Below are 23,813 nucleotides of genomic sequence, written 5' to 3'. Positions count from 1 at the left end.
CTGTAAAGTGCTATGCACACTGATAACTGTGATATAAAAAAACAGATAGCTGATCACGGTGCATTGGGGTGGAGGCTACTATTTAAAGACACACACACACCCTGGCTCATGGAACCACTTTCACAGTTCACTGGTGAATGGATTGGATTTGAAGTGCACCCCAGAAATGGAAAATAAAAATGATAAGGCTGAGTGTACGCTAAATGGCCTTGGCAGCCAGGAATATTGAGCATATTTCCTTATGTTCATGCTGCTGGACCTTAAATGTGGCATGTGGTACAATCCTCTGCTCTCCACTTTTTTGACTGTGAAGTATTTGCCACTGAGTTCAGTGGGGCTTACTCCCAGGTATGTATAGACTGTGGCCTGAATAGCACTGAGATTCATATAAGTACATAGGCAAAAGCCATTTCACCAGTGCTGTTTCTGGAGCACTTGAAGTTTTCCACAAGATTTTATATGCAGGCAGGGCAGGGTAAATACAGAGTTCAAACTAGATCGTCCTTGCACACATATTTATATCCAAACCCCAGCATTCTACACCTCACCTCATTTTCAAGTGGCTTACTAAATTAATTCTTAAACTTGCTAACAATTTTTTTAAAAAAAACAACAACAAACTTACAGAATTTGGGATAAAAACTTGCACCTAATTTGGATGTTATCTTTTAACAACTTGCTTTGCAGTATGCAAAGCTACCTGCATCTGGCCTTAAGCTTTCTCAAAGCTTCACCTGTATTACAGCTACACAACAATTAGTTAACTATATTACATTAGAAACGGACAGCCCACAGGCCACATACAGCTCGTGGAAGGCAGTCCCTTCAAATGTTCAGGTGCTATATGTCGTATTTCCAGAAATAGTGTCCAGGAGCTAGAAAGCAAATTATAAGAGTGAGAGTGATTTGTATGCCTTTCTTCATAATAAAGCCCTGCTGCTGAATAATGACTTTGGATATTTAGTTATGGTAATAGTCTTCATTCCTGTTGGCTACCACAGGCGACTGGAATATTCGCCTGATGGGGGTGGACAATGCACATCACTCAGGGCAGAACTTGTCACCCACTATGTTTTTGCTAAGTATGGTAATCTATAATGTGCAAATTATAGGTGAACATCCTGTTCATTTTACATATTTTAACCACAGCCATCTGCTTAAACTGTCTGCCCTTGAATATCAAAGTTCATAGGCATCCTTATATTCCAAAGCACAGGTGTAAAAGTATGACCAGCAACCAACTGGGAAAAATAAGGTGTTAATTGCTGTAGAAAACGAAAGCAAACAAGAAATAAGCAAACACTTTTAATCATTTCATGTTCTTATCTTTGTAGGCTTTCATATCGGACTGGTCAAGACACATCTAACTGTGACACATGCAGGAACAGTGCATGTATAATCTATAGGTAGGTTAATAATTGCCATGTTCCTTTAAATTGGGTAAAAATGATTTTATTCTCTAGTGGAAGATCGAAAGCAAGTCAATGTTTTAAATTGCCATTTCAGCACGAATGCACAGAAGACTAGGAAATTAATGTTTATTGCACTATAAAATCCAATTTATAAAGTATTTCAGATATAAAAAGAGAAATGAGACGAGGACACGTGTGTGTTCTGTATTTGCACCAGGCACACGCAGAAAACTTCAGCATCATGAGAACGTTGAGCTTAGGGGTAATGCTGATGAACTTGAAAGCAATACTCAGTGAAATCTCAGGGGTGCTTTGCGCTTCATGTTCCAGACTTCTTGTATGTACCTATTAAAAGTATTAGAATCAGAAGTAGACACACTCATTTTGCTTTATGGAAAGACAGCCAGTCACAGACCTCCAAGTCATATCTACTTGATGAACACATGGTAACATGCATGTCTCTACTTCAAACACATTTTCAGTGGGTACATATCACAGGTATCATTTAACCTGTATTCATTAAAAATGCTAAGTGAACTCAAACTGAGAAACTGAAGGAGTGAGGCATTGTGGGGGGTCTGCAACATAACTAGTAGAATCAAGATAAATTATAAGCAAATGAATTTTAAAGTTTGAAACACTAAATTTAAAATAATACAGAATTTTAATAGTTTTAGCACGCTACATAGATAATACAGACTGCATCAGAGGAAAATATGTGCCACTATTCTTTGCAACAATGACAGTGAGGACTAGGTCAGTAGGAGGAAACTGACTGCAACAACTGAGTAGCTCAGGGAATAATTGTGGGATGCTTAGAGCACAAAAGGCTATATTAGTGACTACATTTCATATTTTAAGTCTTATGGTGTCTGTTTGCACAATATATCAAACACAAATTGAAATGCAGGAAGCCTAATGCTATCTCATTCATTCCCCTTTGTAATATATGCTGTTAAAGAAATTAGGGGCTCTAACTTCAGAAGTTCTTAAGGGCACAATGGCTTCAGGTGGATTTTGTTCCCAATTTTCCAATTGCACATGATGTTTAGGTGAAAATAGCAGCAAATCAGATATGCTTTTGCTGCATCATTATTCAAAGCTATTTTTGTTAAAAGTTAATATTTGGCATTCTGTACCTTTATGGGGACGCAGGTGGCACTGTGGTGTAAACCACTGAGTCTTGGGCTTGCCGATCAGAAGGTTGGCTTGTTCGAATCCCCGCAACGGGGTGAGCTCCTGTTACTCTGTTCCAGATCCTGCCCACCTAGCAGTTCGAAAGCACGTCAAAGTGCAAGTAGATAAATAGGTACCGCTCCGGCGGGAAGGTAAACGGCATTTCCGTGCACTGCTCTGGTTTCACGAGAAGCGACTTAGTCATGCTGGCCACATGACCCGGAAAAACTGCGGACAAACGCCGGCTCCCTCGGGAAGTAAAGCGAGATGAGCTCCGCAACCCCAGTGTCGTTCGTGACTGGACTTAACTGTGTGGGGTCCTTTACCTTTTTACCTTATTTTATATTAAGGTGAACTAAAATAGTAACTTCATAAAGAAGCATGGAAATATGTAGAAACATATACATCAGATACATTAAAAACTACAGTTCAGTTTGCATTTTAACACTGTAAAGAGGAGATGGGGAACTTGTGGTCCTCCGTATGATGCTGAATTACGACTTCCATCATCCCTGACCACTGGCCATGATAGCTCGGACAGAATGGGACTTGGAGTCCAACAATAGCTTGGAGGGTAACAGGACACCACACCTTGCGGTGAAGAATGTCCCATAATTTTTTTTAGAAAACCTTGTTCTTTCATTCTTTTTCATTAAATCCCCTCTTCCAAACATTTCCACCCATGTAAGGGCTCCAGACAAATGTTTACCTTAAAAAAAGGTCAAACCATTTTTTTTTTTTGGGGGGGGGGGTTGTCCTAGAGTAAAGTTTCTGGAATAAAGGAGAGTGTGGCGAAAGAGTTGCACATCCTACTATTTCTCTGCTGCAGATCACGCTTTCCAGAAGCAGCTGTTTGGTTAATGTTAGACACAACTGTGTTGTAATATGTTGCTTGGGTAGTTGGGAAATGAAACAGGAGCCATAGTAGTTGTTATATTTTTCAGTCAGCACTCAGAACCATATATACCAGCATGGGAGTCTGAGCTCATCGGGAAACATATAAATACCCTTGTTCTCTATCCTGGTGATACATACAATCCACTACATCCAAACATTAGACTCAAACATACATAAAGTGTTAAACGTGTAAACGTGTAAACAGTGCATCCAAGATGAGTAGACATGAAACTTTATGCCAGCCGTCTAAAACTTTCTCCTCTTTTTCCTGTCCCTGCATATTTAGACTGCATCACCTTTCACTCCATCCATATTTTTACAAGGACAAACTTCACTGTCCACATCAGGACAATAATAAGATCCAAAGAGCTGGAAAGAGAGGGCTTCCCTTTCTGGCAACAGTTAATGCAAGAGGCAGCAGAGAAAAGCACTGCACTGTTCTCCAGAGACTATTGCCTCTCACGCTCACTCTGTGCCCAACACCACACACACACACACACACACACACACACACACACACACACAAACACAGTCATAAACACATAATCAAAGGAAGTTCATTCATGTGGCAAAACCACCTCAACATACAAAGAGGAGAACCAGTCTGAATGTGAGATAGCAGACATGAGAGAATGGCCCTCTCTAAGCACCTCCACTTACAGACAAGAAACAATTTTCTAAATCTGCCCTGATTAAAGCATATTTTGTTTTGAACCAAGGCAGCTATTTAAGAGGTACTCATAATGTGCTTAAGAGGCTGTGTATAAACTCAGGAACATAATCGTAGGGTAGAGGTAGGATGTGCTTAGAAAACTCATATAAATGAAACCCTTTTAAACTGACCTTAACTGAAGCATAAAAAGCAGCCTCACAGCAATAAATCTATTGCCCTCCTGACTACCCAACTGCATCCTCTAATGCCAAGTACAGCAACTGAGAAAGTGAAATGTAGAAATTATTAAATGTAATTAATTTTCCTCAATATGACATTCTTGGAATGTTAATGTACCATGGCACAATAGCTGGTGTCTAATTAAAGACCATCATGGCATGAAAGATGAAGATTTCAAACAACTTAAATCTTCTTTTCCTGTTTTTTCCCCCCTTTTATTTTACTGTTCATCAAAATACCTGATTATTTTGACCAACTTTATCAGTGCCTAATATTTTTAATATACACCGAAGCTCTTCTCCCTTCTCCCTACTTTCTGGACAGATTTCAAAGTAGTATGCAGTTGGCTACTTGGTTTTTATGTACGGGGAATTTGGTTTGTCATATATAACGAGGATTTATTTTTTAAAAAGAAAAACATGTGCCCCTGATGCCACATTGGAAAACTTGCTCAAAGAAAGGGGGTGGGATTCTCACTGGTGATTTCCCAAATACATCCTTTAAAATATCTTCTGTCTTTTTTTTTTTAAAAAAAGAAGAAGGTGCAAGGTTGACCTGGGGGGAAAACTGTAGGGAAAATAATAAGTGGACACAAAAGCACAGGTAACTAAAGCCTCAAGCATATATCCAAAGAGATAGTGGAAATGAGGCTTGTACTGAGTGTTCTGTCCAAGATAGTCAAGAATCTCCAGCCTGTCTGGCTCTCCTGCTTCATATAGTCTTATATCCCCAACCAGGGCCGGATTTAGGTTTGATGAGGCCCTAAGCTACTGAAGGTAATGGCGCCCTTTATATGCCCAGCTGTCCTTTGTCAGCAACAAATTGTCACTGTCTTTGTGTTGAATATATGCTATATGGTAATTTGTGGACTTAACAGGTCCATACACAACACAAAACACTGTTGCTGTATGTAGATTTTATTTTATTTGTTTTTTATCTAATCTTTTGGAAATGTACATCCAGGTTGTTGTTTTTTTTGGGGGGGGGCAAATAGAGTGGGGCCCTAAGCTATATACCTTGTTTAGTTTATATGTAAATCCAGCACTGTCCCCAACTAAATTGCTGATAAAGGCAGGAGGGTAGCAAGGATAGCTAGCCTGCTCTTCCACAAGGAACACTGTCTAGTACTCAGCACTATGGAACACTTTTTGCCAACCTATGTGGGCTTCAGATTGTGAGGAGAGATCTGCAAAAGTATTTTGTGATGGGATATGGGAGTCAGTTGTTCAGTACTTTTTAAAAACAATGACACTGTGCTAACCCAAGCAGCCTTATGGATCCCAGTATCAGTTTACACTGGTCATTAGATTTCACTGGTAGAAACTGATAACAAGTTACTGACATTCCCAGAGCATGAGCTGTGATATAGTGATATTACTGGCTGACTATGAATTAGGAGGGTAACAAGCCTGGGGGAGAGAAGGTTGCACTTCATTTAAGGAACAGATTTGTAGTCCAGGATATTCCTGGATTCTTGTTCATCTAGGCATGGCTGAAATATACTGTTCCTGGCAACCAATGAAATCATATAGCTGTGTAGAAGATTGATTTTTAAATTTGTTTAAATGTATTTCATTCCCCCCCCCCCGTGGTTTTGCTCTTATTGTTTGCTATCCTGAGTTACTTTGGGAGTGACAGAAATTTAATAAACCAACCAAGTGTCTCCCTGATCAAAGTCTAACATCTTACACATTCAACTCCTATCTATAAAGTAGGTGGGTCTAAATCCAGAAAAGTATGATAGCATATACATAATGCAATGCAATGCATATCTATAGAAGTGTAGAAGTGTCTACTCCTCTCTCTCTCTCTCTCTATATATATATATATTGTAAGTAGACACTTCTACATAAAACATATTCCATTAGTTAGTAGCAAAATCTTGCATTATCTATCTGTAATTTGTCTTATGAGAAGATACTGTTAAATGCACTGACTCACGAGCTAGAATAGATGACCATGCCTCAACTTTATAATTTAAGGTAGCCCCAAGCCCATTAGTGACTAAATGAATTCTTAAAAAAATACAAATTTATTTCATAGCTGAGAAAAAAATGGCAACATTAAAAATTCATAATACACTGGAGTGACAATTCTTTTCAAAGTATTGATAAGAAAAAACAGATAAAACCCCTAAAGCTTTCATATAATGAATATAATAAAAATATTCTTTTGTTTCACTCCGACAAATGTTCAAGCTGAGAAGATCTATCCCATTAGTATTAAGATCACAAAACAGAAGATCAAGTATATCCTCCATTCAAAATCAGTTATATTTTATAGAACAGCAAAGCAGAAGTACCACCAAATGAGATTAATACAGCTAAAAAGTTATACATTATCACCATTATCAAGATAGAGCCAGGAGCTCACATATTTCTGCCTTATTATGACTTACTATTGAGAAGTAATGACATTTGTATGCAGGAAAGGTATTAATCCGATTCCTAGCCTGTCCAAAGTAACTTCTAACAAAAACTGAAAATTATATTCATTGTATGATTATTTCCTAGTAGAACTGCTCTTTCTACCCCAGTTAAAAACAGCTTTTGTTTAATATTTTGTACACTGATCTTGGGCACTTACCATGAATTATCTTAATGGAAGAACCGTCTAAAGCATTCATAACAGAATTCACTTTTGTTGGAAAGTCAGAAGCACTCTAAGTGCTCATTCAAGGCTATTTCAGGTTCAGAAAAGATTTTGAATTTAAAGCATACTGATTAATTTCTGCAGCAAAAAAAAAAACAAAACCCTTAAAAAAAGCCCTGATTAAACCAGACTACAGAAGTTCTTGAGAAATATTCATGAAAGCCATGCTAATGTATCATTTGGCTATTTTCTGTTCCTCTGAATTTTAAAAAAAAATATGTATTTGCTTTACGCAGTAATTTAATTTTACCCTAGGTATTATGGTTCTCCTGGTGCTAAATTCTGACTCAACTAAAAACAGATTATTACAATCTGAAATACAATCTTCAAGTCCAGATCAGCAAATGAAAAAGTTAAGACGATCTTAGTAGATGAAAGCTAATTAGATGATATAAAATCACCACTAAGTTACGTCTCAATAGGGCATCTACACGCCTAAGAGATTTGAAGATCAGTGTTTAAAGTTCTCAAAGCATGACACAGTAATTCTTGAAGCAAAGGCTGCTTAACTTAGTTAATGCAAACCACAGAGAACAACCCTTAAAGAAAAATTAAAAAGATAAAAAGGATACTATAAAGATACATGGGTATATTGACAATAGACCAAATTCTCCCTTTGTCCCACAAAGTATGCTTGTTCCTGTTGCTTATCTCATCAACTTTGACTTGGATTACAATCTACCCTAAGTAGGAGACACTTCTAAAAATGTAGTACAGATGATTCTCAAAGAGTTGTTAGGCTACATCCATATGATCAGCTTAAAGTGTGTCATTATTTCAAGTCACAATTAAAAGGCAATAGAATGATATTCAGCCCACGGACACATTACAGATAAAACAGTGTATTGGTAGGGTAAAAGTAAGGGGTTGATCTGCTGCTGCTGCTGCTCCCATTTATTATATGGATTATGTGAACATCAACCGACAAAATAATAAGCACTTTGCCTGCACAGATGAGGCTTACAAGGGACATCAATATGATAATGTGTTGGATGCAAGATAGGTAGGTAGGTAGGTAGGTAGGTAGGTAGACAGACAGACAGAATTGATAAACTAAAAGGGATCTTCCTTCACACTTTCAGGTAAGGGGTGTTTAGTTGGCAGAATTGAGGGAAAGGATTCTAATTTGGTATGCAATGTTATTTTGGAGGCTAAGCAATGTCATGTGAGAAAGGGGCGTGGATGTTGGAGCTGTGGCTTGCTTAGATTTGGGCAAGCAAGGAAGAGCTTGCAAATGTGAGAGTCAGTGGCGCGTGAAATATTTTAGAAGAAGAAATGTTGGGAGGAACTTTGGGACAGGATGATTTAGGGCAGTTTCAGGCGCCAATTACTGGTCCTATCTATAATTGTCCTACCCATATTCATCTTTTTTCACTGGATATTTGGGACTATGGCACCTGAAAAAGCTGCTGTGTGTGTAAGCATGTCATTCCATGGATGCACAATTCTAGTCTAGCTATGTGCTTATTTTCCTGCCATGAGATCCTAAAGAAGAGATCCATGCTGCTTAGGAATGTTAATGATTAAGCAGTATAGGCATATGCATCTACCCACAGGGGAAAAAACCATGTGCCCAGCTGGAAATTTGGTACATGATTTCCCACAGCTCAAGAGGCAAATCACTGTATAGGTTTCTATTATTATTATTATTATTATTATTATTATTATTATTACATATATAGCAACACTAACAAAGTAGTTCAACAAAAGAAGGAAACCATTGAGCATGGTCAGTGGTTTTTAAAAGCAGTTTGCCTGTTCACCATGCTTCACATGTGCTATCTATATCTCTCACCTATAACAATTGCTGGTCTGAAATTGATTGGGAATATTGAATTGTCAGCACTCAACACAAACATGGTGTCGTAGCCTTAACAACTCAGTAGCTCAGGCCACTGAACAGCAAAACACTTGGCCAAACTATACTGGTTTGTAAACAAACATACAAACAAAAAAGCTCTTTAAGCCTGATGCAAGTATATTCAACTCCCTTCTAGTGGCATGCATACTCTTTAACCTGGGCCCTTTCTGATCTTTGAATCTCACTATTAAGTAACTTAAGCTTAGTCCCATATTCCATCTGTTAAGCAGAAACTTTATGCTGCATAGATTTAAACTGACATATATTTTTGTACTAATATTTCAATAGAAGCAAAAACACAAGCAATGTACTATTGCTCCAGCCATTGCTTTGGCACAATTCTGTCCAATATATTGGATACTGGGGGTCAGAGGGGAGAGAAAAAAATCAACAAAACCCAGTCCAAGCTCCAATCTGACACTGCAAATTTCATTGTAAAGTCCACAGATAAGTTCCCCATTCCTTACTTTTGCCTAAAGACATATGCACCCTGTCTCCCTCATAAAAGAGCCTCTCTGTGTGGTTCAGAAACCTTCTGAATAAGGGCCTTGGGAAGAAGGCTGATGGAGTGGAGAAAACAACAGGAAACATACTTTCCATGAACTTCCTTCCTAAAGCATTTGAGTTCAATCCTAAATTTAGACAATCCCTCTCTCCTCCAGCAACCCCCCTGAACGCTACCCCATATTGTCCAGGAGGGGACCTCCAAGCCTCCAGAGATGCATGGAGAGGGGCCAGTGAGACGAAGGGAAGTTTCTTCCACAAACCTCCTTAAGTTAATGTATCTTAGAATCCAGGCGAAAATACATGAGCAACACTTTCTCTTACATATACAGCTGAAAGATTCCTGTGTTAATTAATTTATAATATCATTCAAAGTATCTCCTATATCTTAGAAGCTCTGAAATGTATTGTGTAAAATAGGATTACTGTTAGATCGAGTTTCCACACTCAGTTTGTACAGGGATCTCACAATGGGGTGACAAATCACAATGGTTACTTGTTCCTGTATCTCAGATTCTATCATCAAAGAATCTTCAGCCCTATTTTTTCACATGGATATGCAATGGTAGGAGCGAACAAATACATTAGATTTAAAGGGATATGTCACCTTGTGTAATATTTTCCCATTTTTTGTGGGTGGGTGGGGGGAGGGAGGTTATAAACCACATTAATTTTTCCCTTAGCTATGAGCCATGCTTAAGTTTATGATTGTTTTGCCTTTCCATCATTATTTTTGCTTTCTTGGATCCATGAACAGGTGAGGAAACTTGCTATATAATTAACCTACTTTGTGTTACACAAGAATTGCCGTTCCAAAATTGTGTGTGTGTGTATCTCCTTGCCTAGCTTGCTGTGAATTACCATTACTAATTGCCCTTTTGCTATAGCGTGAAATCATGCCTCTTTGTTTTTATAAATTAAATCTGAAATGTATTTTACTAATGTATGTTGATCTCTTAGCTATAATTTCTTCTGAATCTTTTTTCCTTAACTGCAGGGCAGCCAGCAGGGCTTTCCACTCCACATACTGCTTACAACTTAGGATGCATATTTTATGAGCTTAACTTTACTTTTATGTGGCAATTTTAAACCTTCAAATGAGTAACAGATTTGAATTTGTTTCTCCCTTGCAATCTTTATGTTTCAAAGTTCTGTTTAGTAACATGATGATCTGTGCCAATTTGACAAGCTTTATCTTTATAATTGGCTGAGCTTCGAGTTTGAGTTACGTTATATGCAGCCAGGATTTTGCCTTATAGAGACAAAGCATAAGCAAAGAGGTCATTATTTCAATAAGTTTGTGCAAAGCTTAGAAGACGGTCTTTTTCAAATACATATAAATCAGACTGTGATGCTCATTCATTCAAATGATGTATTCAGAACCCTACAGTGCTGATCCCTTTCATGTGTGTGAAGTTGGTAGCTTAAGAACAGCTAGGCAAGTGTTGTCATCCAGTTGTTTACCCCAAGTAGATGGAACTTCTTAATTTATCCCTCATTAGCTGCAAGCTTACTCTATCATGGTTTCAGAGGTAATTCCCAACAGGTAATTGTGAACCATCCAAAAGGTTGTTGCAGCATACTTTATGATCCAAATCAGAACAGACTGCAGCTGCAGGGTTAAACTATTTTATCCTGGATCAGAATATTGTTCCTTCATTGCAGGGGGGTGGACTAGATGACCCTCTGGGTCTCTTCCAATTCCACAATTCTATGATTCCACGAAATGTCAGAAACACAATGTGTTTAACATAAACCCTGTATTGCTTTGCACATCCCTCTCTCAGAGGGAGTTTTGTACCTTTACTCCAATGTCTCATAATGTTCTGGTATTGGATTGCATTGAATGATGATATTTTCTAAAAGAGCAACACAGCTTTCATTTCACAATAAATCTCTTTAGGAGTATAATTTCTAAATCTTAAAAATATCCCCAGACACACAGAGATCCCGTACAGTTAGCAGGTGCATGACTTACCATGTTTGCACAAGGGACTACAGATGCCAAACCCTCAACCCAAACAGAGACCCAGTTAGTGTCAGATTGCAAGTGCACAGAGTACAAGAACATCTTACAACTAAATATTTTGGGGAGAGGGGTAGAGGAGGAGTCAGCAGAGAAGGGGCGTATATCTTAAAGGTAAAATGACATGCTTTCAATGCAAAATATCCCAGTTTTAATCCACGGCATCTAAAGTAGTTGTGGGATAGACTTCTGTCTAAAACTCAGAAGAGCCTTTACCAGTAATTGTAGTCTGGGGTAGTCAATATGGTTTGTTTCAGATATTGTGGGCTCCAACTCCCATTAGCCCCAGCCTGCATGGCCAATGGTCAGGGATAATGGGAGGTTTAGAAAATACTGACCCAAATGGTCTGACTTGGTATGATGCTATGGGGTACCATAGGTCTCACATCATTATTTAGTTGACACATTTAAAGTTTGTTATACATTTCAACCTTCTTCGTAACTATTTTATAATATACTTGTCAATGTGTTCTGTGGAAGGAATGTAGACATTTGATTTTATTCAGCATGTCACACTCATTTTCAATGTTGACTTGCCTAAAATCTTTACCTTGACAACTGATTTTGGTTTTCTTCTTTTCCTTCCACTATTTAGTGTGGAATTAGATTTTAAGCAGCAAGAAGACAAACTACAGCCAGTTCTGAGAAAACTTCATCCTATTGAGGAAACTCAGGTTGCACCTTTGCCTTATTCCCAGGAGAGTTACTCCTCAACTCCCAAGCAAAAATCCAAAACTGAATCAAAAAAGCACGGAAGATGGAAACTCTGGTTTCTTTAACTAACTCCGTAATATATGGAATTTTAAGGCCTTCTTCAAAAAACAAACACATCCACACGCAAAGTTGTGGAATTTTTAAAAAAGGGATCTTGGTAATCTGAGCAGGTGACTGTCAGCAAGTGTTATACTGACAATGTTAAAGAAGCATTCTGTTCTCACCATATGTACCAAAAAGGCCTTTGTACCTATGAACTAACTTTCAGGAGCAAGGCGTTAAATCACACCTTGCCAACTTTGTATTCAAATTTCACCAGTGTGGGATGTAAAAGAATTTTAAAAACCAGGATAGAAATTTAGGTTAGAAAAGTAAAACTACTCTCCCCCAAGTCCCTCAACCCACAATCATTTTTTAAAGGAACATTTTAATGTCAAACTGCCATCTTGCTCACATCTGAGTATATCAATTCAAGTAAGATTTGTTTTCATTTCTTTTTGTGAAGGCGAAGAGCAAGCCTTTTGGTTCCAAAGGCCTTCATTGTACATCTAATTTTCCAAATATGCTGGGGTTGGGTAGTGCCATTTTCAGCACATAAAATCCTGAGGAAAGCACAATATTTTCAAATGGTCTGAGACCATGAATAATCTTTAAGATGTGACTATGTGTAAACTTGCCTTTATGTGCTGTAGCATTAAGCCAAGTGATTGCATCTCAGTTAAATGCTGGCACCTTTTATTTAGTGTCATTTTCATTGCCAGACCTACTGCTCACTTTATATGGGGAGCAATGAAAAGCCACCCAAAGTCAGGACATGCCTTTAATCACTGAAAAGTTGACAGGGTCAAAGCTAGGGACTCTTAGCTCTCTTAGATATCATTTTTAATCTGTTGGTACCCAACAGCTAAAATTATATATTCTTGGCACCATATTTTGGGAGGGGGGGAGGAGAAGAGATGGATAACATTAAAGTAACAGATCATTGGCAGCTGCCACAATTTAATACTCTTTTGTAATTCAGTCTTGAAAAACACTATACACTATTGACACACTGTGCCAGAAATTTTATAATGTGTTGTGCTTTTTAAAAGTTCACAAGAGCCTGGCAATTTTATTTAGTTGCGCATTCAAGAAAGACAGCCAACCATCCTGACCTCCATATTTCGTTCAGTATTAACAGATCAAAACCTTGAATGAAAATGTGAAAACAGACAACTTTAAGATAAGGTTATGGATTTACAAATCAGTCCCCATACAAAATCCATTGAAGTTTAAAAGTGTCCCGGGATTCATTGGGGAAAAACTGGTAACCTTAAGAGTAACATTTAAAATTCACCCTCAACTGTAAACCTTGGGCATGAGCCATCCACTTTCTTTATTACCCACGAATTTCAAGAGGAGGAAGCCGAATACTAAATTCTCACCAATATCAATACAATAAGGAAGTTCTTAAATTTGGTTGTGTTGTATCCTGATTTTCCCCCATAAAATTTTTAAATCGTGTCTCAAGAGGAAAAAAGTATGTTATAATGACTTTCCTTGTAAACTTTAGCATTAAGTCAGACTTCTCAGATCCTTTCTAGTTTAATTTTCAACAGGGTATATGCAAGGTATTAGGTCTACAATTTCATGTCTTGAACAAGCATTTTTTCAGTACTGGGAACAAACAAAAAGGGGAAATAATTTTACTGGTAAAATTCCACACAAAAAAGGAGAAACAAGTATATGACATGCTATACTCTACTTACTTCAATCTCAAAGTCATTATTTAAATATTGCCAATTTTATATGTATCCCCAAAAAAGCAATTTGGTCATTTTCAGGGGGAAGATAAACGCTTCACTTAATGAGTTATGAAAATGCAGTATGCGATTGTTATGGTCAGCTTCAAACAGTACTTCCTATTTATGCTTTAACGAAAAATTCACACCTTTCCAGTAAAATTCCAAGAGGGCTACAAATCATTGTACATATTCCAAAATATTTTTTTGCGAAAGCTGAAGGATGAGAAAGGCATTTCCGTGCCATGATGGAAAGTGCAATTGTTTTATGTTGGACGGGGGAGAATGAAACAATGTATTTTATAATGTTTTTAATTAAAGTTCAAAACCTGTTTACAAAAGATCCCACCATAAATATTTTAGATTTCCAAATATCTCAGAACATAAAATATATTATTTTTATGAAAACAAAATCCTCAAATATAAGCATATGTATATTAAACTAAGATGTTTATTATGATACTGCAAACATCTTCACATACAGAGCAGCTCAGTTGTTATGACCATGGATGCATGGTCTTAAAGAAGATCATGGCCATTACCTTGATCCAGAGAAGTGCAAAAGGGAAGTCTGCACACCTAGAGACTTCTGTTTACTTCCGCTGACACTATAACCCATAATACACCCCAAAACGCATTTTAAAATCCCCCCAAATCTAAAATATAGTTTGCCATCCAAGGCAGGTAGTTACCGGTCCATGACAGTGACAGAAGCCCAGCTATATGCATTCATCCCCTCAAACAACAACAAATTGGGTCAATAGTCCAAGCTCTACAGTCACTATCTCACAAGTTATAAATGTGCTTGCTGAAAACTGCACATGCATATGTGCGCTTTCTCCATTCCCCTCCCCCTCCAGCAGCCTTCACTGCCCCTTCGCCTCACCCAACCCCACCAACACAAAACCAGGTTTTGGGCTTAAAGATTGTTAGCTGCAAGAAATGCACAACGAAAAAGTGTGCAATTTTCTGGTATGTATGGTAAATATCTGCTGGTTTACAGCCCTTAACAATTTTAAGTGTTTTCGTACCCGGGCCAAAATAAGGATAGTGTACAACTACACATATTTTAAACAAACAGCTCTCTGATATTCTTAGCATTTGATCTGTGTGTTACAGAAATAGTCCATATTCTCATGGGTTTCCATTTACATACAAATCTACAAAAACAGTATTTTGCTTGTTGCCAAGTAACACAAAAGCTACATTATACAGGTATCAAGGTGGAAAAAGAGGTGCTGGGAAACCATTTTGGAGCTGAAAAAATGAAACTAAATTAAATGTTCTATATAAATGAACGGAGTATTTTTCCTAAAACGCTGACAAATTTTAATTCCTACACTTCCTCTATTCAAAAGGTAAAATACATATTCTTGCTCAAAATTACATATTGTGTTATCGTACCATACTATGTAACTTGTAATAAAATGTTCTCTGCAAGTGTGTAAACCGTATCATATTGTATTACATTTAGGATCACTCAGGCACAATTTAGAATTTTATGGAGGGACAATTTAATTCTTTAAAATTTGTAGCCAAGTACAATATGTGATTGAGATGTGAGATGACGATAGTTCCACTTTATTGAGATCTCGTATAAAACCAGGTAGGACACCCAAAAGTAAGTGTATTTTCATTCTCCAATCTGGCATACTCCATAAGTTGCTGCTGTATTCATTAGCAATATCATGTGGTTACAGCCACTGGTTTATTTATAAACACACTTCCATATCATGCTTTGATTCCATTTCAAACCAATAAATGCTGCAGTAATTTTATATTACTTGCTATTTTCATACTACAGGGACAATATTTTCTAAGTTTGCATAATTCCCATAAAGCAACATAGTTCTTTGTTTTGGAATTATTGGGAAACAATACATGTAAATATCACTTGTTTTCTTAAAAAAAATACACCACTGTAAAATACTTTACAGAGTCAGGATAAAATGGAAAAAAATATTAAAATTATAAACACTAAATATATGAATTGTTTGCTTTTATTTTAAATATTTTTGCTTCCGAAAACTTCTGTACAACAAATTACTGGCTGTGCTGTCTCTATTTCCCCCCGCAACATTTCATTGCTATATCAAGTTTTCTAAATCCAACAGATTATAATTTTTCATGAGCAATTTAAAACTGAACTAGTCAAGATAGCATTAGCCCAACTGCACCTCTGCAACAGTACCAAGCTCCTTCTCTGTAAACTTAGTAATTATCATTGCCACTAACAGCATCATAAAGGCACAGGATTCACTGCGTTAGAAGGAAGCAATGGGCTTTCAACATTTCTTAGCATTATTTCCATATCAATAAAGTATGGGTGTACGCTATTTAAATTAATGTGGCCTCTCTTGAAATATACTCCCCAATTCATTTAGCTGAATGCAGCCTGTTAAGTTTGGTGGGTTTTTTATTTTTTTATGAAAGTACAGGTACACTTGAAATGCTCACATTCTGCAATAGATGAACAATTTCATAGAGGGAAACCAAATATGACTTGATTGCAATTATAGTATACCATAAGGCAATGCTGTGCCTCCTTGTGTATGAAATAAATCAGACAAGGATCATCTTGCTTGTGTAGCGCCATGATAGTCAGATAGTCTACTGTAAGTGAACTGAACCAGAAAGTCCAGTTTTAAGGGGACGTGGGTGTTGCTGTGGGTAAAAGCCTCAGTGCCTAGGGCTTGCCGATCGAAAGGTCAGTGGTTCGAATCCCCGCAACGGGGTACGCTCCCGTTGCTCGGTCCCAGCGCCTGCCAACCTAGCAGTTTGAAAGCACCCCCGGGTGCAAGTAGATAAATAGGGACCGCTTACTGGCGGGAAGGTAAACGGCGTTTCCGTGTGCTGCGCTGGCTTGCCAGATGCAGCTTTGTCACGCTGGCCACGTGACCTGGAAGTGTCTCCGAACAGCGCTGGCCCCCGGCCTCTTAAGTGAGATGGGCGCACAACCCTAGAGTCTATCAAGACTGGCCCGTACGGGCAGGGGTACCTTTACCTTACCAATATTAAATTCAGTAGACAGCCGAAGCCAAGCCATTATTTTATTACCTTCAGCCCCCCACCATTACCTCGTATAATACACGAATGATAACACTGACATATCTTACAATATTTTAAAGATTACCAAAGTAATTGCTCTACTAGATAGTCTTGGAAATGCTGGCATACTGGAATCCTATCATGCAGTACTAGAAACCTAACTTGTCATTGAGCTCTCAACTGATGGAGGTCAGCTACCCACTACAGCTCCCCTAACGACAACAGCCAGTCTTCGGTGACCTTGTAGGTTCCCTGGTTGCCTGTATCCTCAACCTCCATGCAAAATCAGTCTTCAGGGGTAAGGATCCTTGAGGCAGAAACAGTGGGTCACAGGTAAGTATGTAGGAAATTGCTTTCTTTTTACATATACAGGAAGCTTGCAACATGGGAGAGTACTTTTCAACATCCTGTTCTGTTTCCAGCTTCCCTGTTCAGATACTCTTAGGGTCAACCTAGATGAACCAAAATGGCTGACAAGAAATGCTAGCCTAGATAGCTGGTTCATGCAGAGACCCACAGCAGTCAGCAGTCAAGATTTTCCTCAGGGAGAAGGGTGGCAGCTACGGAAGGGTGGGCAACTGGCAGTGATTTGCTGGGGAAGCCAGTTTCTTAAGGGGAAGAAACAGTGGTAGTCTCGCAACCCCATTTCTTTCCTGCTGCTGGAGTCCTCCTTTGACTCTTCATTTGCTCTTAACACTACAGATTTGACCACATTGTCCCACAGTAGCCTACTAGGAAAGAGACTGGTCTCTTGCAGCTTCACTGAGCATTTTCCTGGTTGTGGCATCCAGTCCTAGAATCAAGGAGAGCCCTTGGCTGAAGGAAACCCTGAGCCCAGGTCAGGCCCAAGTTCTTTCCCCATCATCAAGACTCCCAAAAAACTGATAGATGGGTGGTGTGGGGACTAACATGATAATAATAAATTTAGAAGACAAATGTGAAGAAGGCATATACTAGAGATTATAGTGACAGCTTCACAATAAAAAGATTTTTCCAAAGAATATTACTTAGATAAGAATGGTTTACCAAATCCACTGATCACAGAAAGGCGGGGGACCCACACACACACATTATTAGGTTACATATTAGACAAGAGCCTCTGAGCTGTAAAATCAAAAGGGAAAGTGGCTGTAAAATCCATTAAGCATTGGGAGTATAAGTAAGACCTCCCTCCAAGATGACATAGAGCCATTAAACAAACAGTTACTGGGTACTATTGTTTAATCGTTTTTGGATCCATCTAGCAACAGTATCATGCAGGTTACATTTTATGAGTTTGTCAACAAGAATATCATGGGAGACTGTCAAATGCTCTTCTGAAATCAAGATATACTATGGCTCCAACATTCCCATGATCTACCAAACTAGTAACTACACACACACACACACACACACACACACACACACACACACACACACACATATATATATATATATATATATATATATATATATATAAATGAGATAAGGTTTGTTTGACATGACTAATTTTTGATAAAGCCATGCTGGTTCCTGGCTACCAGCACATTCTTTTCTGGTTGTGTTCAACAGAAAAGAGGAGTACAAAAAAAATGCACATATGCTGCAAACGGCTAAAGATGCTATGCAGAAAAAGGGAGGGGGGACAAATACAGGCAATACAATATTTAGCATAAGTAATTTTGCCTGTAAATTAGAAAAAGCATTTAGGACTGTAGACTGAATTTATGTTCATTCTTGAGGCTATAACTTCACAAGGCTCAATTAAAAACTGATTAAATGAACAGACTGAGACTACATCCCAGCTAATAGAGATCCATATTATTATATTTCCCCCCACATGAAGCAGCATGACAGATTTTCATAAATTATGAAGTCTAGAATAAAAAGTACAGTGATGGCAGGAAGTATGATTTGGTTGGGAATAGATCCATTGCCATGTTTGGAATAGTGTGACTAAGACTTTGGATCAAATTTCTGCAAAGCCATGAAAGCTCACCATTTGCTTTCTCAGCCACAATATTTTTGTGAGGGTAAGAGGAGCAGAACCATGTATAGGATAAAAGCAACCAGAGTCCTGTTTCATTCTGGAGGGAGGGAAGCAAGTTGGTGACTTTTGCTGAATGCTCTTTCCCACTATGTCACTTGACAAGATGCACTGCAGAGATAGAAACCCTAAGCAAGAGCACAAGAAGTTGCACTGGCAGGCTGGAGGGAGAAGTTGGAATTGGTGAAAATAACTCATTAAACCCTAGTTATTTCTGTGACTGCAATGAGTCCTCCCATTCATAGAGGGGCAAAACTCAGCACAACCCATAAAATGTCTATCCAAACCTAAAGAAAAACAATAGCTTATAAATTTTATTTAGTTCCAGGTTCCAAGTAAGTGTTTTTAAAGCTTGTTTTCCATAACTTTCATTTTAACGTAAATATGAACAAATAGAAGGGCATATCCAGCAGTCTATCACGGCTGGTTTATACAGCAGCAATACTGTGCAATTTGAATAAATTTCTATTCCACTTAATAGTTTTAACATGTGATAAGCCAATTTGCCTTCCATTGTCAGTTCCCTCATTCATAGCACTAAGATGCAGTGGTTTGAACAATTACACAAGCAGAATCATCGATTTATCGCAAAATAGCTGCAATCGTCTGTGAAGGAAAAGTTATCAGAAAGCACCCTTGCAATATGTCGAACACATTTCTGTGAAGATTTTGCAACAAAATTCGCCAAAGACATTGTGTGCACAAGTGCCTTCCTCTGCATCTTGCTTCTTCATCTGTGGGCTATCCTTAGAATCTTACAAAACCAATTTTCTACTCCTTTTGGTAACTTTATAGCCCTTATGATTTCCAAGGAATAATGTGATGGTAAATGCTGAATTTTGTGGGTTGAATATGCTGCCCATTATTTTGGACCTTTCCCCTCTGCCCTTTTAACATCACCTCTCAATTTGCACAACAGTAAGGTTAAAAGGCACAATAGTTAATAATTTAACATTTCTTAACAAATCATTTGAATTATGCATGTCTTTTTGAATAAGTAAATGCTACATGCACCACTTCTATACTAGGATCAAATTTTCTGTATCTGGAGGAACAAATAGCACCATTCAAACTACATTGTTCTAAGTGTGTTCTAATTCTTAAGGACAACTTGGGATTTTAGAAGTATCAGCCAGCTGAGCTTCCAGTCTCTTTACCTTTCTCATTTTTGTTCTTCCACTGTGATCAGTTCGTACATTCAAGTGGGGAGCCCCTGCTGTACCTGGCCATGGCCCACTCCTTGTCCAACATCACATGGCCTACTGTCACACAATGGAACTTGCAGTGATGGCCACCAACTTGGATGGCTTTTAAAAAGACTAGACAAATTCATGGAGGAGAGGGCTATCAATGTTTTGTCACTTTAAGCTCTCTACAAGATACCTCAAGATTCTAATGTTTTTCATTTCTAAAGATTACCTTGAAATACAGGGAATACCCAGCCTCATCTTTTGAATAGTATGCTTCTAGCGGATTAATTTCTTTTTGTTATGAAGAATGTTCACAGGACAAAGCACTAACTCTGATGTGAAGACACCATCAAGTCTGGGCTTCCTAATCCAGGTGTATAATTTGTTGCCCTAGTTGTCACAGGACTGGAATTATGAGGGCTTTCATTGGAGAAAGGGAATGCCTGACACTGGGAGTGAAAAGAATAGTGTCAGCTATGAATTTAAAATAAGGCAATGATTATTCTGAAAATGCATCTCACCAGTATCACTTTGAAGTATGTATCTGATGTTATCCTACAGCTTTGCATATAGTTTACTTTTCCACAGATACGTTAACATTGTGACCCTATACATATATACTAAAAACAAAAAGACTTCACTGAGTTCAGTCTTGCTTATTCCCAAGTAAGTATATGTAGAATTGCAAGGCCTATTTGTTAGTAAATAGTTGCAAGGTCAAAGTTTCATATGGCATTTTATGGGTGTGATCCAATGCAGATTTTCCTAGGAGTAAACCCTACTGAACTTGAGAGTAATCCCCAATTGGCATTGTGCTATAAACCAAGCTTCTTCCTCCTCAGCCATGTTAAGAACTGTCACAAAGCTTCTTGAGAAGCATTTAAATAAAAGATCAGATGCAAAACATGACTTCTCCCTATTCATTTTTCTATATTTGAATTTTCTTGAGACTGTACAAGGTGAATCACATTTGTGTAAAGGTACTAGTCTAGCTGCTGTAGATTTAGACATTCAGTTTCATAAGCATTTTACCACCGAATTATGCTGTATCAGTTTAGTGTCAAATCCAAATTCGGTGATGACCCCACTCCAAAATGGAAAAAAAGAGAGAAGGGGAAAAAACACTAAAAAATAAATATTAACACATAAAGTTCAATCTGCCATTGATGCATGAAAGGTAAGATGATGCAAAATAAAGTACCTTCGCAGTGCAGTTTTACTACTTTATTGACACTATAAAAGTGAATCATCTTCGGTTGACTGGAATGAGTTCTCTCAGAAATTCAGTGAATCTTAAATGGTAAGTGTGCCTTTAAAAATTCTTGGTACCGGCAGCATTCATTAAATAATTATAATATGTTCAAATGCAATGCTTTTATAATGCCATGTTCATGTTCACAGTATTCATTTTTAATACAATGTACTTGTTTGGCCAGCGTTCAAATACAAATTTACTGGATTTCAGACAATAAAAGAAAAAGACTGTGAAAACCATCAAATTTTCAGAATAGATCAGAATAAATCATTTAAGAAAGACAGTAACTACAAGGCCAGGTAATATATTGCCCCCCTATAGCTACAAATAATATTATGCGTGTGGGGAACAAGCTAAAAAGCAAATAATAATAATAATTATGAACAACCATTTAAATACTTTATCTGCTGTAACCTTTTGTCTTTGCTGTATTGATTAGTACATGTCCCATTGCTGACATCTCCAGAAAGGAAAACATCTAAATAATGCATCTCATTTAGGTAAACAGGTTTTCGTGAGTTGCCTTTCCTAGGCTTAAGGACATTTACTTTAAAATGAATGAAAATAATATAAAACTATATTTATAAAAGAAAGCTATGACAAACCAACAAAAATATAGCAACTAAGAAAAAAGTCCCTCATCAGATCAGCCTCAAAATGCCACCTATAATACTCAAGTCAGAAGATATCCTTTCTTTAAAGTACACATTCATAAATCTATGAATCTATACTTAAAAAACCCCAAACATAATGCTAATGTCAGGCCAACATGTAGCGAAACTGGGCTCAAATTGTAAACTTAGCACCATCTCAGGATACTTCTGATTGTAAGATACCCAATGTATTTTTGCTGATTATGTCAAAACAAAATTGTTTATATATTTGAAGGCCACGTTTGTTTGTTACACTAAAATTAATCTGGTCATAAAAGAGCTGCTTATATGCAAGAATTAACTTTTTTCCTGTTAATATATGTGCTTGCTCATCTTAGCTTTCTAACCAGGAAATTCTTTAATAGGCCAACAAATGATCATCTTTTTGCATGTGGATCAAGCCAGATTCAAGACATTGACAATATGCCCTATGCTGTCCTTTATGCAACTTTATCTAGGGATAGATTCCTCTATTCATTTCATAATTTTCCAGGTCATTCAGATTATTTCAAAATTAGATGGTTGCTGACCAACTGTTGCAACAAGGCATACAAGCCTTTAAGAAGAAAGTTACATTCATTGGTCCAAAACAGTGTTGACTGCCAAGGGAATTTTAAAAATTTAAATAATTTGGGAATTTTTATGTTTGACAGCTGACATTTCTGAAAATGGGTATGTTTAAATTGCTCTTTGATTATTTTTGTGAGTTACAACATAAGCACAGGCAACAAACAATAAAGGTCTGAGCAACCATATACAGCAAGCTCTTGTCTTTTTCTGTCCATCTGTCATACAGACAATTCCAGGCCATGTGGGTTGGATAGGTAAATCTTGTAGGACCTACAGAACAGAGAACTTTCTGCTCACTTCCTCTAGAGATCATCATTCCAGAGACTCAAAAGAATGCAGGAAAAGCCTTGCTCCCTGCTGTTGCTAACTTTACCTGATACAGTGCAAATATATATGAAGGAGAAACTTTACTAGAATAGCTTAAAGGGCATAGAAGTGTGACTGCTGCAACAGTACTTGAGTATTTGTTGGGAAACAAGCCATCGCTGTACTTGTCAGTGGTGGCATCTGGACTAGCTATAGATTCCAAGTCCTTTTCAAGGTCATCTTCACATAAAGTATATTACATGGATCAATCCTTGAAATTACAAAAGAGTATATAAGTGGTGGCAAGGTCTCTCTCTGCTCCGAAAAGGGTCAAGCCTCCATAACAAAAGCAGCTGATATGAACGTATCTTGGCCACTGTTTGTTTCAGCTTTCCAGAGACAAAGCAGACAAATACTGCTTCTCCTAGAGCAAGCATAACTCCTAAGAGTTCTACTAACCAACGCTGCCTCCATTTTATCTAGCATGGATTCAACTTGTTGTTTTAACCTCAGTCACTTCTCCCCAGGCATCAGAAACTGGTTAAGGACTAAAATAGCTGCTCTAGGTTGCTAATAAATAAGCAATAAGTATGGACCATCCAGTTAATCATTAAAGCATTTCTGTGTATATCCAAGAATATTTAGACCACTGAAATGAGCTTAAGATTTCATCATTTAAAGAGAAATGCACCTGAAGTGAGAAGAGACATCTGTCATAACAAGAGAAACACAACAGAATGTCGAAACAAAATAAAAAAAATCCTTCCAGTAGCACCTTAGAGACCAACTAAGTTTGTTATTGGTATGAGCTTTTGTGTGCATGCACACTTCTTCAGATACTTAAATTAAC

At 37.7% G+C, this 23,813-nt stretch overlaps 2 protein-coding genes across 7 annotated transcripts in view; one reads left to right on the top strand and one right to left on the bottom strand.

Annotated features, from left to right (window-relative positions):
- Positions 1–16,062, top strand: part of INSYN2A (inhibitory synaptic factor 2A) — a 59,962-nt gene extending 43,900 nt beyond the window's left edge. For both annotated transcript variants that reach the window (XM_028729953.2, XM_028729954.2), the window contains 2 exons: positions 1,335–1,406; positions 12,016–16,062. In XM_028729953.2, coding sequence (XP_028585786.2) covers positions 1,335–1,406; positions 12,016–12,199 — 256 coding nt within the window. In that variant the 3' untranslated portion in view covers positions 12,200–16,062. The remainder of the gene's footprint in view (positions 1–1,334; positions 1,407–12,015) is intronic.
- The window catches only part of DOCK1 (dedicator of cytokinesis 1), a 359,595-nt gene that overhangs the window by 221,730 nt on the left and 114,052 nt on the right, over positions 1–23,813 (bottom strand). The window lies entirely within an intron of this gene.

Source organism: Podarcis muralis, chromosome 6 (genome assembly GCF_964188315.1).
Source record: "Podarcis muralis chromosome 6, rPodMur119.hap1.1, whole genome shotgun sequence".
Lineage (NCBI taxonomy): Eukaryota > Metazoa > Chordata > Lepidosauria > Squamata > Lacertidae > Podarcis > Podarcis muralis.
This window is presented reverse-complemented; position numbering and strand designations above follow the sequence as displayed.